This window comes from Puma concolor, chromosome E1 (genome assembly GCF_028749965.1).
Source record: "Puma concolor isolate L17-30 chromosome E1, mPumCon1.1.hap2, whole genome shotgun sequence".
NCBI classification, from domain to species: domain Eukaryota; kingdom Metazoa; phylum Chordata; class Mammalia; order Carnivora; family Felidae; genus Puma; species Puma concolor.
Window position 1 is genome coordinate 45,318,397 of NC_141680.1, and position 22,444 is coordinate 45,340,840.

Here is a 22,444-nt window from a genome sequence, read left to right on the forward strand (position 1 = left end):
TAATACTCCTGGACCTAGTCCTTCTGTGAGATTGTCACCATTTCTTAGGGTCTACAGTGACGCATTCCCCTCCCCTGATAACAAAAATATGCTAAACAGTTTGTTAAAAGGCAGCTCCTCAAGAGAGAAATATCAAGGTCATGGATCAGAGCAGAGATATGTAAGGCTTCCTGGTCTCTCAGACTCGAGTAAAACCTGACTGGATGTATTAACTGCTAAGGAGAAACATGTCTGTCTTCTGGAGGGTTGGTCAGTAGTAAAGGCATAGAAATGGTGGGAAGAGACCAACATGGGCAGTGCCCACCTAGCCTTGCCTAAGAGTAGAGATGGCACCTCAGGCAGCAGATGAGAGTCAGGCCCACCAGCCGGGCTGTGCCCGCGGGGCAGATGGATGGATCTAGCTACCTCAGTCCTTTCCATTAAACACTGGATTCAGCTAATTACTTTTCTTCCACTTCTCTTCTCACCAAATAGCCTTCTGATTATACTTCAGCGTGCCACAGAGGCCTGTCTCCACAGGAGGTAATGCCCAATCATGTAGACACAGATGCCCTATCTATGGAACGGATGTTTTCCTTATTGTCAAGTCTTGACCTGACATTCTGATTTTGATCAATCCTGTGACATTGGTGAGGTGATATTGCCTCCATGTAGAAAGAAGTGCGTTCTCTCTTGATGAGATCAGAGTCTGATTTCTCAGCCTAAGAGCCTAGGAACTAGCGTGGGGTCAGCTTACCATGACCTCTGGGAAGAGAAATCATTGGCCATTGTCCAGTCAGTACTCTGCATCTTGAGGTGGCCTGCAGCCTTTTGCTTTTGGGGAAGTTCTATAAACTCCTATTGCTGTTTTAAATTCCTATGTGGTTTAACCTTGTGTGTATATTTTTTTATGTGGTTTCATTATTTCCTCTCCCTACTTAGATGATACACTTTTTGAGGTCAGAGACCATGCAGTTTTTTTCCTGTAGTGGACAATAATGATGTTCAAAGGAAGAGATGAGGCATTGTGTCAATTTCACAAGGAGGAATAATGCAACCTAATATTTATGTGAAGTAGCCTACAGAGTCCAGCAATAGACAGATCCGTGGGTGACTAGGACTTTTGAAATGTTACCTTTTAGAGGCGCCTGGGTGGCTCAGTTGGTTAAGCGTCCTACTTTGGCTCAGGTCATAATTTCATGGTTCAGGAGTTCGAGCCCTGTGTTGGGCTCTGTGCTGACAGCTCAGAACCTGGAGCCTGCTCTGGATTCTGTGTGTGTCTCTCTCTCTCTTTGCCCCTCTCTCACTCTTACTCTCTCTCTCTGTCACTCTCAAAAATAAATAAACATTGAAATGTTACCTTTTAGTATTCAAATCAGTGGACGAAAATAAATAAATGGTAGTAGAACAACTGCTTAATTATTTGGGAGGAAAATAACAACAGATCCCTATTTCTCACCTTAAAAAAACATATTTCAGTCAATGTAAAAAAAGAGAAACAAGAACCCGCCCAAGTATTAGAAGAAAATAGAATCAATACTTTTATGATCTTGTGGTGAGAAAAAGCTTTGTGACCTGATACCACATGCAGAAACATTTGATAGATTTGATCGTCTTGTCTGATTTATGCTTGGAATAAACCAGACATCTGATTTAATCCCCACAGTCCTGTGAGGATGATATCACCATCCTTCTTTCATACATAGAAGGGGATCAGCTTAAGGCCCCTGTGGAAAAACCCAAAGCAGAACCCAGCTGTGCCTGCAGTCAGCCTGTCTCCTATCCCACGGTTCCGTCTCCTTCACGATAAAAACACTGACAAATATTTGAAACATTGAAATTCAGTGAAAGCCCTTGAAAGGATGAATATATCTCATATGAAGAGAGTTTTATAAATCAACAGGAAGAGGACAAACAATCCAGGGGATCAAGGGGGCAAGGACTACGATGAACAGGAGGGTGTGGACAGTCCGTCACCATATCTACCTCATGGCTTATGGGACATGGGTCTTGTTAACAAGGCCTTTTCGCCTCATGGTATAAAAACAGTCTCTGATATTTTCTTCTGTACTCTTATAATATTTGTTGTGATTTATTTATTTTTAATCTGTATGGAATCTGTGTGGTGTTTTGGTACGGTCGAGGTAGGGGATCTAACTTTTTTCCCTTACGTAAAGATCCAGTTACTTTAAAATCTTTTATTGAATGGTTCATTCTTTCTTCATGGATCTAAAATACTATTTTTATCTGGACTCTATTCTATCAATCTGGTTTTCTTTTCCTGTATCAGTATCACGCTACATACTTAACTGCAGTTGCTCCGTAAGAACGTATTTTAATGTCTGCTCTGTGATCTTCTTTTTCATACAGTTTGTAGCTATGCTTGCACATTTTCTCTACCAAATGTCAGCTGGCCAGTTTTTGTTTAAAAAACTGTCTTGGGATTTGAATGGGATTGCCTTGACTTTGTAGGTTAATTTGAAGGGAACTGACATCTTTACACTATTCTGGGAAAATAGTGTCTCACATCATGTATTCCTTTCTTCTTAATGTCCTTCAGAAGAGCTTTAGTGTTTTCATCTCATAGGTCTTACCCATTCTTTGCTAAGTTTATTCCTAGGTACTTTATGCCTTTTTATTGATCATTGTAAATGGGATAATTCTTCCGTTTTTTGATTAATTATTTATGGAACATAGGAAAGTCATTGAGGTTTACATGTTGATCTCTTGATTTTATATCTAGCCATCTTACTGAATTCTCATATTTCTTCCAATAAAATTTTAGTTGATTCTCTTGGGCCTTTCAGTTTGTCTGTAATTTCGTATGCAAATACGTCTTAGTTCTTCCTTTCCACGACTCCATTTTTTCCCAGTGCATCAGTTAGGACCTCCTCAACACCAATGAATAGAAGCAGTGATAACACACATCCTACTCTTGTCCTTGACTTTAAAACAGTGCTGCTGTTTAGGTTTCTGGTAGACACTTTTCTTTTCCTCCTCCCAAGAATTTTTATTAGGAATTATCTGTCGAATGTTATCTGAGACAGTCAGTAAAACGTATTACCAGCTGCACACAAGTTAGGTGTTATTGAAGAGTCAAAGGACTATTAAACAAATTCCTGTCCTAGGAAAAGTTATCATCTCACTGGGTAGAGAAGACCTAAAATGCAAAGGAATGAATAAAGATTTGGAGGGAGTGGTTATTGTGATGGGTAACTGTGATCATGTTTTCTTCCAAAACAGATTTGTTATCATAGAGCAGCAGCCAAGGAAGGTAAAGAAGGAAGCTCAAGGTAAATATTAGTCTGGCAATCGTTACAGTAGAATTTTAGAACTAGATTTTCAAACTCATCTATTTCAATCCCCTTGTTTTACAGCCAGGAAATCACCAAAGGCAGAAAGAATACATATTTGGCCTAATGCTTTACCTGGATCCAGCAAAGTTAGCTGCCCAGCCAAACCCGAGTTAGAATGGGACTGGCACAGAGCACCTGCTCACTAGACCTTTAAAGAAAGATCGTGGGGGGACGGGGGTGGAAATGTTCAGACCCGTTGCTGCTGGCGGTGGGCATCGGGCCTGGCCCCAGACCTTCTCAGAGGCTCTGGAGAAGGGATAGGGAGGGCCAAAAGTCGTGGGGTGAAGGGGCTAGTCTTCAAGCATGATGGAAGGTGGAATACATGAGTCCGTCCAATAGAGTGGGGGGGGGACTTCCTTCTTCCTCCTTCTGGTTTTCGAGGCCCCGCTCTCCATTCCCTTTATCCAGACCCAATAGAATTTGAACTGGGAGAGACCTTAGATAATCATTTATCTCTTCCTTTTATAATAATGAGATGGAGAAGGAGAAAAGGAAGATGTCTTGCCGGACGGTTGTATCACTAGTACCACTAGAACCAGAAAGAAGATGGTTCCTTTCCAGTTGGGCACGTCTCTGACTACACTGTTCTTGGGCTGTGAACTGCATTTTATGTCACAACTCAGTGCACACATACCGTATAGACATAAGTCCCTTCTAAAACAAACTTACCATACACTCTGATTCTTTCTGTTCTGTTTTTTTTAAGTTTATTATTTATTTGGTGGGGGGGTGGTGGAGCAGAGAGAGAGAGAGAGAGAATCCCAAGCAGGTTCTACACTATCAGCACAGAGCCAGACACAGGGCTCAATGTCACAATCTGTGAGATCATCACTTGAGGCAAAATCAAGACTTGGGCTGCTCACCTGACTGAGCCACCCAGGTACCCCCTATTCCGTTTGTATGCAAAAAGAGTATTTTGTGTTTTAGCGCTAGCCGTGTGTTTTAAGGTGATTTCACGACCCACTCCCTCATCTGCCTGCAGTGTGACAGTCAGTGAGCTAGATAACTGCTGGTTGGACTCAGGCATTCACTCGGTGCGATTCATCTCGTAAGGTAAAGCAGCTAGGAAAATGGAAACACCTCCCCACCCGCCAGCAAATGATGCCTGGGAGGCTAAGCCTGGCGGGGACGGATGTAAAATGCTTCTGGAGAGAGTTAGGTGCTTCTGCCGTGTGGTCACCCAGTTTGTTGACTGCACAAGGGCACTTGGCCAAGGGCCAGAAGGGGAGCAGGGTGAAAATCCTGCCTATACTTCATGTCAAGTTACATACAAAGGTCTCCCAGGGACACTGTGGGGCCATTATGGACAGACACAGGACAATTCTGAGAGCCCAGCATGTATGGAATTATTTCTGAGATCCCAGGTCTGTGTTGATTTTGCTTGCTAATAAGACTGGAGAAATACATTGTGAGAGGCATGGAAAATGGTACGAATCACTAATTGTCTGTGTGTGTGTTTCCTTCAAGGGGCTTCTTTGGATCTCTGCTGTGTAAGAGCTGTTCAAAGGAAAGTGACAGTCAGGTAAATCTGAGGAGGATAAAGTACCGTGGCTGGAGAAGGCAGGGGAAACGGACCTAACATTGTCCTTTCTGTTTTCTAGGAGGGCTTTTTCTGTAGAAGGCGGCCACTTTGGCTTAGGGACTTGTACAGACCTCTCAATGCCACACGCAAGAAAAACATGGCACAGAAGCTATACGACAAGGATTATTCTTATAAGGATGAGGTTTTCCATATGGAACTAGGGTACGTGATTGGGGAAGATTTTCTCTAAAATGGGGAAATTATGAAGAGTCGAATTGTTCCTTTCGAGAGTCAAAGCCTTGGCATTCTTCTCCTTTTCCCAGGGAGGCTGGCAAAGCCACAGCAGAGAAGGCCACAGATTCCACTACTGAAGAGCTGGGTGACGAGAGTGAGACACTATGTGAGGTTGTCACAGAGTGAACGCCGTCCTGCCTCAGGCCACCTACAAAGTTTACTTTCCGATACTCGCTTCTCAGCATTGCTTATAAAATACTTTTTCTTCTCATATTGAAATGTATAAATCCATAACCAATTCTAGCCACGTGGTAAGGAACTAAAACGTAAACAGTTCAGAATTTATCTACAGACAACAGGGGCCACGGGCGAGAGAAGCAGGACTGAAGCCAGAGTCCCTCGTGGTAGCCAGGATTTCCGCAAGACACAAATGGGCAAAGTAGGGTGAATGGGGCGTCTTTCCCTCATTTCCCTGATACAGTCAGTCTCTGGAAACCGGACAACGTATCTTTAAGGGGCTTAGACTATTAAGTTCATTCACAGCTTATTCTGGTGCTCTCTCCCCTGGCTCACCAAATACCAGTTACTCACAACGCGCTTGACCCCCTGCCTGTAGAGGATCATCTCTTTCTGGCCCCTCCGTGAGGTCTTTGGGGTTGCCAGAGTATTTGGATCGCTGAGCCTACCTCCACTGTCGGGCTGAGGCCTGTCTGTCTTCCCAAGAGCTCAAACTCAGACACAAAATGTGTAGCGGGAAGCAGGGTGTTCCTCAACCTTACAAGCTAGTAGACAATTCCCATTGGGTTTTTGTGTTTGTTTTCTTTAAAAAAAAAAAGTCCCCACCCTCAGAGAGCTAGCAGGGAGATGCTGGAGGGTTAGAGTAAAGAATGTGTGAGAGCAGTAATCACCCAGGACTGCCCTGCTCAGGCCTTTATTTCAGAAAACTTATTGGTGGGGGCACTTCCTGTTCACCTGTACCACACTAGCCTCTGCTGACCCCACTGAGGGTCGGATGCGTGCGGCTGGGCTCTCTCCAGTTCAGCCCAGCACCGCACCTACCACTGCTTTCCTACCCAGCTCGGATCAGGGCTGCACGATTCCAAGAGATAATGCAGCACAACGTGCAGAAGCCGCAAACATCCCTCCACTTCTGCAGAGGAGGGCGTTAACCAGTCACATTTGGGATGTTGGGAGGAGTCGGGGTGCCTGGGTGGCTCCGTCCGTTGAGCATCCGACTTTGGCTCAGGTCATGACCTCATGGTGTGGGAGTTTGAGCCCTGCATTGGGCTCTCTGCTGTCAGCACAGAGCCCACTTCAGATCCTCCGTCTCCCTTTCTCTCTGTCCCTCCCCCCAGCTCACACACTGTCTCTCAAAAATAGATAAACATTAAAAATAATGAAGTCATCTATACTTTCTGAGTAAATGAATGACAGATTTTAGAAAAAGGACGTCAGAGTCAAAATACAGTAGTGAATAAAAGAAATCCTGAATGAACAAGGTTTGATCATCTCTTTTCTTAATGTCTGTTTATTTTGAAAGAGAGCAAGGGGGGAGGGGCAGAGAGAGAGGGAGAGAAAGAGCCCCAAGCGGGCTCCGTGCTCAGTGTGGAACCCGATGCGAGGGACTCGATCTTACGACCGTGAGATCACAGCCTGAGCTGAAATCAAGAGTCGGATGCTTAACCGACTGAGCCACCCAGGCGCCCCTGACAATCTCTTTACATGCCCCCAAATAAATGCTGGTGGCTTAGCGATAGGTGATGGAATATGGCACCAACCGCTGGCCACCAACAGAGTCCCCCGAGGGGACAGTAGGACTGGGGCACAGCCCAGCAGATTTGGCAGGGTTGGTAGGAACGGTTCCAAGCGGAGTGATTGGCCCATCAGTGCCTCTTCGGCTCTATTAGTTTGCTGCTGCTGGGCAAGGACACCTGTTCTCCGGGTGCCTGCTCCCGTTCCCCCAGCGTTTTAGTGAGAATGGCCCCCAAGTGTCTGTCTCGGTGTGGTGACTTCAGTGAGCCAACAAATAACTGTGTTGAAAGCACAAGACTAGAGAGTAACAGTAATCGGAAGCAGCGGCAGCAGCTAGTTCACTATTTGCTTACTTGGTGTCAAGGCCTGGGTTGGGCGTGTTGCAGTCTTAATTTCGCCCAACAGTCCGTGAAAACATACTTTATTATCCCCATCTGGCAGATAAGGGGACAGGGCTTAAAGGATGTAGGTAACCTGTTCAGGTGCCCAAAGCCGCAAATCCAAAACTGCCAGGTAGGGGTTTAATCCAGGCCTGTTAACTCCAAAGCCTGCTGACGGTTATACTGCCCTGCTGCAGGGTGCAGGGGTACAGAGACGTCTAAGCCATGGTTACCATCAAAGAATCAATAATTAGAACGATGAGGATGGTGGCAGCTACTGTTTGTTGAGCACCTGCTTTGAGCCAGGCGCAGTACCAGGCCCTGTAGTCACTCTTAGGTCACAAGGGCAGAAACTCCTCATGCCAGCCCAAACTCCTTAATGAGCTGGGTGGAGCGGGGGCTGGTGGTGACTTTTTGAATAAGAGAGGTGGACACAGAGACAGAGCTGACGAGAAACCAAGAAGACCCATCTGTGCATAGTTGGGCTTCCCAAAGTGTGGGCCGGGATTCCAGGCAACTCCATTCTCCTGTTTTGGAATATTTCCATTAGCGCAAATGTGGTTCATAGAGTGAAGCTTAGAAAATGTTGTTTCTATAACACTACCTCAAATTTGCACAATACTTATTAGTCTCAAATGCTACCCTGCCATATTTCTTTTAATTTTTTTTTTTAATTTTTTTTTTCAACGTTTATTTATTTTTGGGACAGAGAGAGACAGAGCATGAACGGGGGAGGGGCAGAGAGAGGGAGACACAGAATCGGAAACAGGCTCCAGGCTCTGAGCCATCAGCCCAGAGCCCGACGCGGGGCTCGAACTCACGGACCGCGAGATCGTGACCTGGCTGAAGTCGGACGCCCAACCGACTGCGCCACCCAGGCGCCCCTCTTTTAATTTTTTTAATGTTTATTTTTGAGAGAGAGAGAGAGCGTGCGGGCAGAGAGAGAGGGAGACACAGAATGTGAAGCAGGCTCCAGGCTCTGAGCTGTCAGCACAGAGCCCGACGCGGGGCTCGAACCCATGAACCACGAGATTATGACCCTCTCTGCCACTCCTCCACTCGCACTCTATGTCTCTGTCTCTTGCTCTCTCCAAAATAAACATTTAAAAAAATTTTTTTAAAACAACAATAAGCATTTATTCCTCAAAAAACATCTTTTTTAATGTTTATTTTGAAGAGAGAACAAGAGAGAGAGTACAAGCAGGGGAGGGGCAGAGAGGGAGACATAGGATCTGAAGCAGGCTCCAGGCTCTGAGCTGTCAGCACAGAGCCCAATGCGGGGCCCGAAGCCATGAATGGTGAGACCATGACCTGAGCCAAAGTCAGACAGACGCTCAACCAACTGAGCCACCCAGGCTCCCCATTCCTCAAAAGTTTTGAGTCAAAATTTCGGGAATAGCTTGGGCACTTCTGCCTCTGGGTCTTTGGTGAGATTCTCAAGATACCACAGGGCTGCAGTCATCTGAAGGCTTGACTGAGTCGGAAGGGTCCACTTCCAAGGTGGTTCACTCACTTAACATGGCTGTCAAGGGGGTTGGAGGGAGGCCTCAGATCCTTGCCATATGAGCCTGCCCACATGCTGTTTGACTGAATGTCCTCACAGCATGATGGCTGGGTACCTCCAGAGTGAGTGAGCTGAGAAAGAGAGACAGAAATGACAGAAGGTAGCCTTCCTATGACCTCACCTCAGACGGCACAGAGCAGCATTTAGCAGTGACTTAGTCACTAAATCCAGTTCCCATTCAAGGGGTGGGAATTTAGACCCCACCTTTTAAAGAGAGGAGTCGGGGTGCCTGGGTGGCTCAGTTGGTTAAGCGTCTGGCTTCAACTCAGGTCACCATCTCGCGGTCCATGAGTTCGAGCCCTGCGTCAGGCTCTGGGCTGATGGCTCAGAGCCTGGAGCCTGCTTCGGATTCTGTGTCGCCCTCTCTCTCTGCCCCTCCCCCATTCATGTTCTGTCTCTGTCTCAAAAATAAATAAACGTTAAAAAAAAATAAAAATAAAGAGAGAAGAGTCAAAGAATTTGTGAACATATTTTATTTTTTATTTTTTTCCAGCACTCATTCAGTAGATCTTTTTTTTTTTCAATATATGAAATTTATTGTCAAATTGGTTTCCATACAACACCCAGTGCTCATCCCAAAAGGTGCCCTCCTCGATACCCATCACCCACCCTCCCCTCCCTCCCATTCCTCTTCTGCTCCTGGTCACCCCCTATGTGGCCATCTTTCCATCATTCATCTTTCGAAGCCAAGTTCAAACAGCAGCCCTCCCCGAGAAGCCCCTCCCAACATTCTATATTCCTTCCACAATTATTAACTGAGCACTTACTATGTACCGGGAACTGTTTTAGGGGCTGGGGACAGAGACATCAACAAAGCCCCTTCCTTCACAGTGTTCGCATTCTAGGGGGAGAGGCGAGTCCCAAACACACACACAAACATATGAAGCACTTCCTGGTGGTGATAAATGTTATGCAGCAGAATAAAGCCAGGGGAGTGAGAGGTAACCTTGTCCTTGAAGGGGAAGTCAAGGAATACCTCTCTGAGGCGGTGACATTGAGCAGCACTGAATGAGGCAAAGGACCGGGTCACCCAAATGTCCGGGGAAGAGCATTCCAGGCAGAGGGAGCAGGCAGTGCAAAGGCTTCGTCCTCCTCCATGGTGGGGCTAGCTTCCTTCTGCCCAGATTTTGCACACACCTGTCTTGTGCTGTCCTTCTCGTTTTATCTTGTCTTACGGTCCTTTAAGGTGTGCGTCTTCATTCTTGTACTATAGGCCCTCTGAAGGCACCAGCTGCCTTTGACCCAGCTAAATGTCCCTCACTGGGTTTTGCACGGGTCACGGCACACAGCAGGCGATCATCAAGTGCAGGAGACGCGGATGGACAGCGGGATGATGAGCGGTTGTACTGAGGGCCAGGTGGATGGACCGAAGGGCGAGGGGAGAAGCTAATGGGTGCTTCCAGCCAGCTTGCCCCATCTAGCCTCTTAGGCCTTGTTCCTTTCTTCTGCTTCCCCGTCTCCCTTTCTCCTCCGTATCCTTTGTCCCTCAGTTCAGAGCCCTCTAAAAACTTCTTCTCCCTGTTCTAAGGGCTGTGCCTGGCTTTTGTGGAGAGCAACTGCAACCTATCAAAGGTAAATGAAAATGCAGACGGCAGCTTCGACTATGGCATCTTCCAGATCAACAGCCACTACTGGCGCAGTGACTACAAGAGTCACTCGGAAAACATGTGCCACGAGGACTGCAAAGGTCTGGCCGGGGTCTCAGGGTGGGAGAGGTGAGAGGATGAGTGGGGTCTACTCTCAGGACTTCTCTTCCCACTCCAAGCCTGGGAATGCACCCAGAGGGATGGCCCGAGGAGTCCAGGAATGCCTTTGCTGAGCAGAGGATTAGACTAGTGGCTACGATGCCCCTCCGGTTAGGAGATTCTCCGGGGTGCAGGCTCCAGAAAGGCTCTGCACACCCAGTAGCAGAGGACAGCAGCGGCCAAACTTTATCGAGAGTGTGTTCTATACTAAGCACTTCCCATGCCAGCTTCTCACGCGGTGGAAACTATTATGATCCCCGCTTCACAGACGAGCAAACTGAGGCTCATAGAACCAGTGCTGAATGCCAGACTGGTGGCCCTGAAGGCTCAGCTCTAACCATCAAGTGCTGACTTTGTTTGGTTAAAGGCCTGGTTGATTGGAGGCCAAGGACAAACTCCCCACCTCAGAGCCACTCCTGGAGGCTCCACAGGTCCATGACTTTGCCCCTTACTCCCTCTTTGGTACTCTGATCGACATCCCTGCACTCTTCACCTGAAGAGCCTCTCTCATTAGGCAAGGTTTACCTTGGCCTCTGTGCTGCCTGTTTTGACATTTCCTTTCCCTAGAAACCCTCAAACGTGGCGTGAACCAGCATGTACCCTAGCTAGGATGTGTGGTAGTAAACATACATTTACTCCTGCCCCTCCTGCCCCCACCCCTAGCCACTCTTGACCTCTAGCAGCCATTGTAGGGATATCTCAGTGGGCCTCTGGGAGGGAGCCCTTGCCTAATCTGGAAGGACTCAGCCCCTGGGGGGCAGGGAGAGCCAGTGTCTGCCTCAGTCTCTGGGACTGTCCTCTGTGTTCTCACGGGTATTCTCTGTCTCCCCTTCAGAACTGCTGAGCCCCGATCTTCTCTCAACCATCAACTGTGTGAAAAAGATTGTGTCTGGACCAGGGGGAATGAAGAACTGGTGAGGAGGTCACTGTGGGACTAAGTTAGCAGGCAGAGCCCCAAGAAGGATGTAGTGACAGGAGGGGACAGGAGGCAAGGACTCGACCCCTTCTAACCATCTAGAAAAACGTGGGAGAGCGGCGGGGCTCGGAAATGGGACTTATAAGACTTGGGATCTGGGTCTTTCTCTGATGTTGTATTAAAACCGTTTTGGACACAGTAGCAAAGCAACTTGAGTTAGCTGAGCGAGATGGCTTCGGAGGGGACAAGGTGTCTCACCGAGCTTACCCAAGGGGTCTCTTCTCGGGAAGAGAACGGAGGCGGAGCTGGGAACTGTCAGTGTGGCTTTCCTGACAAGTTTCTGCCTCCTCGTGTATTTCCTTCACTACTTTCTTTGTAGAGCAGTATATTCTGCTCCACATTCCAGAGGACAGATCGTGGCTGCCCCCAAGCTAACGGGCTAATGTTCTGAGCAGTCAGGGAGGCTGGCTAGTCTCAGCCCCGGAGTCCAAGGGGCTGGGATAGAGAATCTGATTGGCTCAGCTTGGACCCATCATCCCCGAGTGGTTCAATGAGCTGTAAGTGTGGGAGCAGTTAAGCAGTACCATCATGCTGGCCACGGGTGGGGGATGGGGCTGGCCCTCTCCATAATTCGCAGCAACATTTTCTATAAAAGGTGCGTAGCTCCTCAGCTGAGCAAATACCCCCAAAGCTGTCAGCTTCCCAATGGTAGACAGTGCAATGGTTGCTTCACTTTTCTGAGCTTCAGATTGGAGATAGATGATAGATAGATAGATAGATAGATAGATAGATAAGTTGCCTCTACAGGTGCCTGTGAGGATGGAGGGGGTTAAGTGCCTTGTCTACTCTAGGAACACCATGCGGAAGAGACGCTGACGGCTATTAGGGATGACCCTCTCTGGAGGGAGAGTCGATAGTTGCCCCTGAGATTGACGGATTGGTTATGTATGTACGTATGTATGTATGTATGTATGTATGTATTTATCTTTCTGTGTGTTTAGTGACTCTCAGCCTTGTAAAATGGTGCGCTCCCCCTTCGGGGCCAGAGGAGGATTTGAAAACATGGGAGCATACTGGACGGGGGGAGGAGCCAAACACCACAGAGAAGAGAAATTTAAAGGAAGGCTCAGAGGGGCCACAGGGGGACAGACCAGAGAGCGAACAATGAAGGGGGTTCTGTGCATTGCCGTGCTGTGCTGTGCTGTGCGTTCACTAAGTGCTGGGTCATGGATGTGGAGAAGGAGCTACTAAGTAGGAAGCAAGAACCCAGCCTTCTTCTCTCCACAGGGTGGCATGGAGGTTGCACTGTGCGGGCAGGCCACTCTCCTACTGGATGACGGGGTGTCACAAGGAATGAGACAGGCGTGGAGCCATTCCAGCGTTCCTCTTCTCGCCTGGGGATCCTTCATGCCTTCTTCCTCTTGCCTCCACTTCACGTTATTTTCTTTCCTTCCCATGTTCAAAAAGGACTGACCAGAGCCCCAGGAATAAATGGTTTTCTAGGGCTTTCTCCTTGTACCCATCCAGGCCCAGGCCCCTGGTTCCTGACTGTCATTCGCAAACCAAGAGAGGACCACAGTGAAGAAGTTGTTATATCTGGGGAATTGTTAAAGCATTCCTTGTGCAAAGAATGTGTTGATTTATTCATTTTTAATTCCAGATATCTTCGAGTACCTAGTATGGCAGGAGGGTGGTAGGTACTAGAAGAAGCAAGGTAAATCATAACTATTGTTCTTGAGGTGTTCACCATCTGCCTGGAGAGGCAGAGACATACACGAATACTGGCTACAGCGAATGAGTGGATACATACAATGAATACATGGTGCTGATGTGGAGTTGAACCTGCAAAATGACAACGCAAAGACAGAAAAGGGGCAGTTGGAGGAATGTTCTACCCATGGCTACAATCGGAACTGCCTGAATAAACTGTCCCACCTGGGCCACTGCTGTCCCTACTTCTGAGCCTTAACTACTTCAGCTCTGAAGTGAGAGATTTGACATTTGAGTGGTTCCCAGACTTTTGGATTTCACAGACCTTTCTCAAAGGTTACTTTGTTTGGCCTCACAAAGGAAACACTATGGGACAAGGGTTTCTGAGGAGGCAGAGGCCTCCGGGTGCTGCCAGACCTCTGTGGCGTCTGCCTTTCCCTGTTCGGGAGCCACCACTGAAAGCTGCTTGTAGTAGACACTGTGGGGCCCCTCCAGCTGCTGTTAGGGCTGCTGATAATGGCTCACAGCTGCCCCTTCCTTGGAATTATCTTCAGCTGACAGGAGCCGTCTTGCCCTCAGACCTTGGCCAATGACTGGTGGACAAAGGTTACACAAGACCATTCCCTTTGCCTCCGGGTGGAGCGGGCTCTACTCTCCAGATATTTGGAGCTGGGGCAGCTGACCTTATGTTTACCATCCAGAAAGAAGCAGACATCTCTTTCCAAGGCAGCGAAGGTGTGTCTGAGTCTTGAATACCAGTGTATTCAAGTATAATCCAAGTATAATTCAAGTGTATTACTAGAGGATGGTGCTAGGATCACTGGCAGAGAGACTCATTGACCAAGGGCCGCTAGTCAGACCCACTGGGGTCCCTGGGGAGCAGAAGATGCCAGCTAGTGTCTGTTTGAGCCTATGCACCTCGCTCTCCTCCACCATCTTGGGGCCCATCCGCTCACACAGTGACATGATTTTCAGACCCGTTGAGGTTACTTCCCCTTGGCTCCCTGCCTTTCCTCTGATTAACAGTCAGATTTTTATTATTCATCCACTTCTTCCCGATTTGGAATCCTTGAGAATGAGTCACCTTTTCTTCTGAGTTTGGGAGAGCCAAGTTTTCAAGCCTTGTTAAGTGATTAGGGGGATGTAGCACTGAGAGTTAACACCTGCATTTAACCAATCTACCCCCCACCCCGATCTCTCTCTCCCATTCCTACATTCATGCAGTAAAGTGAGTAGGTCTTTCCTACTAGGGCTGATGGCTCTCTGCAGTACTGTGATAATACAACACAGGGCACATGCTGGTGAATGTGTGTGTGGTTCCCAGGATTTTTTGTTCTTTTTTAATGTTTATTTACTTATTTTGTGTGTGTGAGAGAGAGAGAGGGAGAGAGAGAATCCCAAGCAGGCTCCAGGCTGTCAGCCCAGAGCCTGACGCAGGGCTTGACCTCACTAACCAAACCGTGAGATCATGACCTGAGCTGAAATCAAGAGTCAGATGCTCAACCAACTGAGCCACCAGGCACCCTACCCAGGAACTTAACTAGGACATAAGCTCCATGGTAATAGGGACCTTTCCTGTCTCATTCACTGCCGAATCTCCAGTGCCCAGCGTGAGCTCAATAAATATTTGTTGCATAAATGGATAAAGAAACATTAATTGCATGCCTACTGTATTTCAGACGTTACGCTAATCCCTACCGACGGACAAATTGGTATGTCCTCTCTCACTGTGGAGCTCAAAATCTAGAAAGAGAAACAGATAGGCAAGCAAATGGGCTGGTCATGAGGGTTAAGATAGAGGTATATGTAAGTGCTGAGAGAACACGTAGTAGACAGTTAATTTGCTCTGGGGCGGTCAGAAAAAGTTATGGGGAGGAAGGAACTTTTGAGTTGAGCTTTGAAAGGTAAGTGGGAGTTTGGTAGCGATCACAGGACGAAAGGGCGTCAAGGCAGAGAGCTAGCAGCATGAGGCTAGAAGGATAGAAGGTGGTGACGCTTCCGTGGGGTGTTAATGAGTGGCCGTGGGAGGAGGGTGGATGAGGGTAAAGCTGGAGAGCAGGCTGAGCCGCGGGTTGGGGCCCCTCACCTGCTGCCCGCCCCCTCGGGCTGTGTGCTTTCAGGTCACGGCCAGTGCAGCTGTGGGGACTGTCTGTGTGACTCCGACTGCACCGGCTTCTACTGCAACTGCACCACGCGCACCGACACCTGCATGTCCAGCAACGGGCTGCTGTGCAGCGGCCGGGGCAAGTGTGAGTGCGGCAGCTGCGTGTGCATCCAGCCCGGCTCCTACGGGGACACCTGTGAGAAGTGCCCCACCTGCCCTGACGCCTGCACCTTTAAGAAGTGAGTGGGCAGAGAAGTGAGTTGGAGCCAGTCGGGTGCTAGAAGGAGGGAGGGGGCCCCCCAGGCTAGAATCCCCAACCCTCCAGGTTCTTATTCACCAAAGCTTCAGGAGGAGGCGTCCGCTGCAGCTAAGAGGCTAGCTTTCCTCTTCCCACGGAAAAGTTTGGGCAAAGGTGGAGGTAGAGCCAACCGTGCAGGGGCCAAAGTAGCACCCGCTGGACTCCAGTTGGAGAACCCCCTCTCCTGGGATGGCATCCTGAATCCCTGAGTTGGGAGGAAGGCTAAACCAGGGAACTTCTGGGGAACGTTCCCATGTTCCGATCCTGTGGGAGAGTTGGGCTGGAGTTATGAAGGATTCTGTGAAACAGGAGATGTTCGCTAGTACAAACTCCACTCATCTGGGGTCAGGGGAAGCTCCTGCCATTTCTCTTGCCACTTTAAGCAGGGCTGGGCTCATAGGCATGCGACCTGTGCATTTGTACAGAGCCCTGTGCTTAGAAGGGCCCCATGCTTGGTTTACCGCTCTGCCGGCACTGTCTTGTAATGCTTAGGGATTTTTGAACAAGGGACCTGACATCTTCTTTTGTGCTGGGTCCCCAGATTACATGACCGGTTCTGCCTTTAAGGCTCCTGGAAGTGGCACACGCCTCACCTCCTGTCACACTCTCGGATGGGACATGAAGAAGTTTAATGAGGGGACTGGGGCCTTCTGCCTGCCAGGCCCTGCCTCTGGGTGAGGAGGAACTCCCACCCCTGAACTCCAGACCCGACCCTCTGGGTCCCCCAGAATTGCCTTACAGGGGTTTTTGTTTCGGTGTTTGTTTTCCGAGGTGGGGCAGCTTTCTGGTGTGTGGAGGTCAGAGCTGGACTGACACACACGTAGGTTTGCTCCTCTCTCGTCTTTTTTGTTTATTTATTTTTGAGAGAGAGAGGGAGACAGAGTGCAACTGGGGGAGGGGCAGAGAGAGGGACACATAGAATCTCAAACAGACTCCAGACTCTGAGCTGTCAGCGCAGAGCCTGACGCGGGGCTCGAACTCGCGGGGCTCGAACTCGAAGACGGCGAGATCATGGCCTGAGCCGAAGTCGGATGCTTAACTGACTGAGCCACCCAGGCGTCCCTCTCCTCCCTTGTCTTCGTCTCTGTGTCGTCTCTCTTTTAGGGAGTGTGTGGAGTGTAAGAAATTTGACCGGGGAGACCTACGTAAAGAAAATACCTGCAGCCGTTACTGTCGTGATGAGATTGAGTCTGTGAAGGAGCTCAGTAAGTTCAGCATGTCTTAGAATCGCGCACATATGCGGCTGCTGAAGTTTTCAGTTGATCCCAGAACGTGTCTATGTCTCATCAGTAAAATGGAAGAGTAATCCCTGCCTCAAAGGCATGTTGTACAGACCTGCTGCACACGAGGCACTTAATAAAGGCCAGCTTCCCTGAGTCCTCTTGTGCCCTCTGCTAATTTGTTCCACAGTCCCTCCCCATTCTGCTGCTTCCTGGAACCCACAGACTCAGCAAGACCCTACAGACAACTTTTAAAGTATGTAGAAATCAACCCTAACTTGACCTCCCCAGGGAAAGGAAGACAATGCATCCCATTTTACGGATGAAGAAACCTAGGCTAGGTGACGTCAGTTTAGGAGGCTAGTAACCATTTACTGAGTTTACTTAACTGAGAGTGTTAAGCAATGCCCAGGCATACTGCTCTGCTGGTTTGGAGGGAAACCTTCACCCTTATGGATTTTAGCTAAAATCATAATGCTGTAGCCTTTTTTGGCTCTCTGGAGCCCTTCCTAGAATAAGACAGATAAAAATACAGTGGTGAACAAAACTCTTGCCTGCGGTCATTCTAGTTTGAATTTCACCTTGACCGAAAAGGGGATAATCTTTGTTGCTGTCAGCGCATCTGATGTGGTTATCTGGGTCAGCGAGGCATTGGTTGGTCTAGGGAGATGGCAATCTCTCCTGAGATAGCTGTCTCTCACGAAGGCAGGAAACATGTTTTCAGTGAGAGCCACAGTGAGACACAGCCAGTCAGTCGGCTTCTGGCTGGGGGTGTTACAGAAAAGGGTCAGCTCTCTGGATCCTTTGGCTAATATCAGAAGTGGGGCTGGTTGGGGGGGGGCGGTGAGGGGCATGATTTGGGGATTGAGTTTGAAGAGACGGCTTTTCCTCCTGAGGAGAATCGGTATGCTGTGATTATCTCAGGCAGGTGAGACTGCTGAGAGAGATGTGAGATGTTATTATTACCTGGACCAGAGGGGAATCTCAGGTTAGTTGAACATATTTCTGTTACCCCCTACCCCCGTGCCATGATAATCATAAAGATAAATGCTTGTTTGTATGGAATTGTGTAACTTATAAAAGTTAGGCAAGTATCTTTTCATACACATGATCTTGTCTTTTTCTCAGCCACCTAGTAGAGTAGAACTGTGGTACTGTTGTTATCTTCATTTTGCAGATGAGCAAACTGAATCTCAGGAAAGCTACATAACTTGCCCGAACAAGTTAAGCTTAGAACTGAATCTGGAAATCCTTACTCTTTCCACTGTACTCTTATACCACTGGTTTTCGGGAGGCTTATTGAGTTCAAGTCTGGTGTGCTCTGAGACTCCTGTTTTAGTTCTGTTCCATCACATACTTGTGTTGACCTTGGTGCATTTGCTTAACGTCATCGTGTGTCAGTTTTACCTGTCTGGTTGCATCACTATAGGACGTGGTGCAAATGATAGAGGGGCACCTATAGTTTCCCTGTCAGAATAACAGGCTTCAGAATTAGAAGGGGTGAAGCCTACAAAAAAGTGATGGGAGTCAGAGAAGAGAGGCTGGCTCTGAAGAGGAACACTGGATCAGACGCAGAAACGGAAGAAATGTAAGGGCTTTGCCAACAAACTATTGAGAACAGTTGAGCCAGGAGGGAAAGGAAAGAGAGGGAAGGGAACACCCTTCTGTATTAGGTACTGTTCACTTGACGTCATTTAGTTCTCTACCAGTGTTGTGAGGTGGGTTATCCTTTTCCTTTCATAGATGAAGAAAGAGCCAGTGAGGTCAAGTAACTTCCCCAATATTACGCAGCTGACAGGTGGTAGAGCCAGGCTTTGAATCACACTGTGTCATGTGTTCTGTCATGTCCCTTCCAAGGGAAGGAATACGAACCAAAAAGGGTCTAGGAGGGACAAAAGTCAGCAGCGAGGGTCATCTAGAGGCAATTGCCAGGCACAACAGCCATCTCAAATCTAGGCATCTTGCCTAATGTCAGGCATAGGGTTTCCTGTTGCATACTTTCTCAGAAGTCCCATGACTGGGGTTTGGGGATGGCCCTGTCTTCCAGGAATTGCCTTGTTTTTCACTCTCCCATATTTTCCCCTTCCTCAGAGGATACTGGCAAGGATGCAGTGAACTGCACGTACAAGAATGAAGATGACTGTGTTGTCAGATTCCAGTACTATGGAGACTCCAGTGGAAAGTCCATTCTCTGTGTGGTAGAGGAGCCAGGTGCGTGAACCACCAGGGCCCCTGACGCTGCACCTATAGGGAGAGGGAGAGCCACGTTAGGCAGCGATTTCCACCCATTACGCCTCTTACACAGAACAGCCAAGTTAAGACTACCTTACAAGTGGTAAGTTAGGGCCTGTCATCTGGGTGTGGGAGATATTTAAATACCGATCTTAGTGAGAAAGTGACTTGCTAATTGAGGAGACAGAAAAAGAAGGTGGGTAAGGAAAGGAAGAAGGTAGATATGGATCCCACCAAGGGACAAAATACATCCTGGCATTTTTTTGAGGGGACAGTATTAAGAAGTGAGGAATTTAAAGTCTGGGACTCTTCAGCGTCCGCTCTACTTAAGGTCAGGTGGTTGCCAAGGGCAACCTGTTCGCTGCTTCAGACGAAGGCCTGATGCTTTGAGGTGTTGACCTTACCAGGGTCACCATGAGACACAGTACTGGGTTTGAGGCACCAACCCAAGGTGTTCTGAGCACTGAAAAGATAGTGCTTGCTCTCACAGCCTTCTGGAAGCAGGAGGAGCTCATCCGTCATACACAGACCAACCACAGGTTTGTCGCCATCCAGCGTAGTAGATTAGCTCGCTTCCCCTTACCACCCCCGTCTCCTTCCTTTCTCTTACGCAACAGATGAAGCTATGAATCACTAGACAATATTTTCGAGTACTTATTGTATATCAGGCGGTAGACTAGGTGCTGGGAATATAACAATAGATAAAGCAGATGTGGCACTCACAGGCCAGGGGGAGAGGGACATGTAAATTGATAGTGATACTGCTGAGGGACAAGGGCTGTGCCAAGGCGGGGGGTAGACAGGAGCTTCTGTGAGTGAAGGAACAATGTCTGAAGGCAGAGACTAAGTCAGTTGGTTGTTCGTCAGTTGATTCCCACAGCTGTAGATATTTCTTCAGGTCCTCCTTCAGACCAGGGTCCAGCAAACACTTTCTGTTCAGGGCCAGGGGTTAAATATTTTAGGCTTTGGCGGCACCTGGGTGGCTCAGTTGGTTAGGTGTCTGACTCTTGATTTCAGCTCAGGTCATGATCTCACGGTTCATCGGTTTGAGCCCCACATTGTGCTCCGCACTGACAGTGTGGAGCCTGCTTGGGATTCTCTCTCTCTCTCTCTCTCTCTCTCTCTCTCTCTCTCTCTCTCTCTCTGCCCCTCACCCACTTGTGCTTTCTCTGTCTCAAAATAAATATTTTAGGCTTTGTGGGCCTTGTGGTCTCTGCCATGACTACTCTGCCATTGTAACAGGAAGGCAGCCATAGTCTATATATTTTTTTTTTAATTTTTTTTTCAACGTTTATTTATTTTGGGGACAGAGAGAGACAGAGCATGAACGGGGGAGGAGCAGAGAGAGAGGGAGACACAGAATCGGAAACAGGCTCCAGGCTCTGAGCCATCAGCCCAGAGCCCGACGCGGGGCTCGAACTCACGGACCGCGAGATCGTGACCTGGCTGAAGTCGGACGCTTAACCGACTGCGCCACCCAGGCGCCCCAGCCATAGTCTATATTTAATGCACAAGCCTAAGTATATTTAGAAAGACAGGTGGCAAGCCACATTTGGCTCCCAGACAATAGCTTGCTGGCCCCTGCTTTAGGAAAGTGGGTCTCAAACTTTTCTATGTTCCCCTTGTTAAAAAATCGAGAGTCCTAAGCCCCATGCTGCTTCCATGAGCCTCTATGTTCTTTTTATTAGATTTTTTTATTACATTTTTAAATGTTTATTCATTTTTTGAGAGAAAGATGGAGCACGAGTCGAGAGAAAGATGGGAGGGGCAGAGGGAGAGGGAGACACAGAATCCGAAGCAGGCTCTAGGCTCTGAGCCCAACGCAGGGCTCGAACCCATGAACTGTGAGATCATGAGCTGAGCCAAAGTCGGACACTTAACTGACTGAGCCACCCAGGTGTCCCCAGCCTCTGTGTTCTTGAACAGTGCTCCTGGCAGTTGTGAGACGCCCCAATATTTGAGTGCCTCTGCTTTGGACACATCACTTCCCCTAGTGAGCCTTCTCAGACCTCCTCCATCATCCTTTCTTCTGATTCGGTTGGGTGCTCCTGTTTGAGTCCCAGAGCAGCTGTGTTTCCCTTAGATGGGCCTTCATCCCACCATTAACTTGCTTCTTTAATCACCCATCTCCCTCAGTAGATCACGTGCTCCACGAACACACGAACCATCTGTCTTATCTATGGTTATATCTCCATACTTGGCTCAGTCATCTACAGAGAAGATACTTAGTAAACGGGTTTTTTTTTTTTTTTCAACGTTTATTTATTTTTGGGACAGAGAGAGACAGAGCATGAACGGGGGAGGGGCAGAGAGAGAGGGAGACACAGAATCGGAAACAGGCTCCAGGCTCTGAGCCATCAGCCCAGAGCCTGACGCGGGGCTCGAACTCCCGGACCGCGAGATCGTGACCTGGCTGAAGTCGGACTCTTAACCGACTGCGACACCCAGGCACCCCAGTAAACGGGTTTTGAATGAGTTACTAGGACTGATTATTCGAGTTGACGGGCAGGCTTGCATACATGTTGATACCTGCTCGGAGAACCTTGGCTGCTTGGAGAAGGAAGCGGGTGACAGTGGAAAGAAGCTCTACTACATCCGGGTCAGCCAGGGTGTTGCTGGCTGCATGGGTACCGGAGAGCATGGCGCCCCCTACCGTGATATTGTTCACCTGCCTTTCCCAGGGCTCTCACCCTTCAGAAGGGAGAAGGAAGGTAAAGGAAAGGGTATGACCTTAGTTTGATTTAGCGACTCAAGGGAAAGCTGACATGGGAAGGGGAGAGGGCAGAGTCTGGGTATGTATCTGTGGGGGAGCACATGTGGATTATTTGGCCATGACCCCTCACACTTTCCCGCCCACCTGTGTTAACGCGTTTCATGGGTTTTTCCACACCCGCCCTATTTGCACCTTTGTGCTTTCTCATTTCTGAAGGGCAGTACGTTCTTGCTTTGGGGTTTAACGTTACTTCATCTCTGCTATAACAATCCTTGCAGGTGCTTCTGCTGTAACACCAAAATCTTGTGGCTTGATATTCTTAGACTGGAATCCACTACCTGAAATTATGGGGCAGAAAGATGGTGATAACCTGAGCTTGTACAAATAACCCCCCAGGGTAGGGGGTGGAGTAGCTTTTCTGATGTAGATCCCATCCTCCACATGAGGAGATGGGACCCCAGACCCATATTCCCTATCTTGTTGCCCTGGAATTCTGAATTTGACCTCTCTTCTCACCTACCGCCCCCGACTATTTTCAGGGGTTCTGGCTTTGTGCAGAATGTGTCATCTGAGGTCCCAGAGCATAGGAGGGGATTATTCTCATTCTCTTCCCCAACTCACGCCTTTGCGGATGGTCTCCCTGAAGGGGAGGGCCACTGCAAGGCAGTAGAGACAGCACTGCCAAAGGGCTTGGCCTTGACTGGGTGGTGTTCAGCCTA

At 48.4% G+C, this 22,444-nt stretch overlaps 3 protein-coding genes across 11 annotated transcripts in view; all 3 read left to right on the forward strand.

Annotated features, from left to right (window-relative positions):
* LOC147574420 (uncharacterized) overlaps window positions 1-13,403 on the forward strand; it is a 52,430-nt gene extending 39,027 nt beyond the window's left edge. For 3 of the 9 annotated variants that reach the window (XM_086687578.1, XM_086687580.1, XM_086687581.1), the window contains one exon: window positions 475-1,149. In XM_086687578.1, the coding sequence (XP_086543704.1) occupies window positions 475-606 (132 nt within the window). In that variant the 3' untranslated portion in view covers window positions 607-1,149. Of the gene's footprint in view, window positions 1-474; window positions 1,151-3,222; window positions 3,292-4,802; window positions 4,858-4,939; window positions 5,080-5,180; window positions 5,263-10,315; window positions 10,503-11,367 lie in introns of those variants that run through there. The other 6 variants (XM_086687582.1, XM_086687576.1, XM_086687585.1 and 3 more) reach the window with 5 other exon arrangements.
* A 1,306-nt stretch (window positions 13,404-14,709) lies between these two features.
* LOC147574422 (integrin beta-3-like) lies at window positions 14,710-19,025 on the forward strand. Its single transcript, XM_086687586.1, has 3 exons — window positions 14,710-15,501; window positions 16,665-16,765; window positions 18,872-19,025. Exons 1-3 carry the CDS (start codon window positions 15,170-15,172, stop codon window positions 18,997-18,999), a joined length of 561 nt encoding a protein of 186 aa, XP_086543712.1. The 5' UTR covers window positions 14,710-15,169; the 3' UTR covers window positions 19,000-19,025.
* A 401-nt stretch (window positions 19,026-19,426) lies between these two features.
* The window catches only part of LOC147574423 (leucine-rich repeat-containing protein 37A2-like), a 27,406-nt gene continuing 24,388 nt past the window's right edge, over window positions 19,427-22,444 (forward strand). The window contains exons 1-2 of the mRNA XM_086685470.1: window positions 19,427-19,568; window positions 21,496-21,723. Coding sequence (XP_086541596.1) covers window positions 19,427-19,568; window positions 21,496-21,723 — 370 coding nt within the window. The remainder of the gene's footprint in view (window positions 19,569-21,495; window positions 21,724-22,444) is intronic.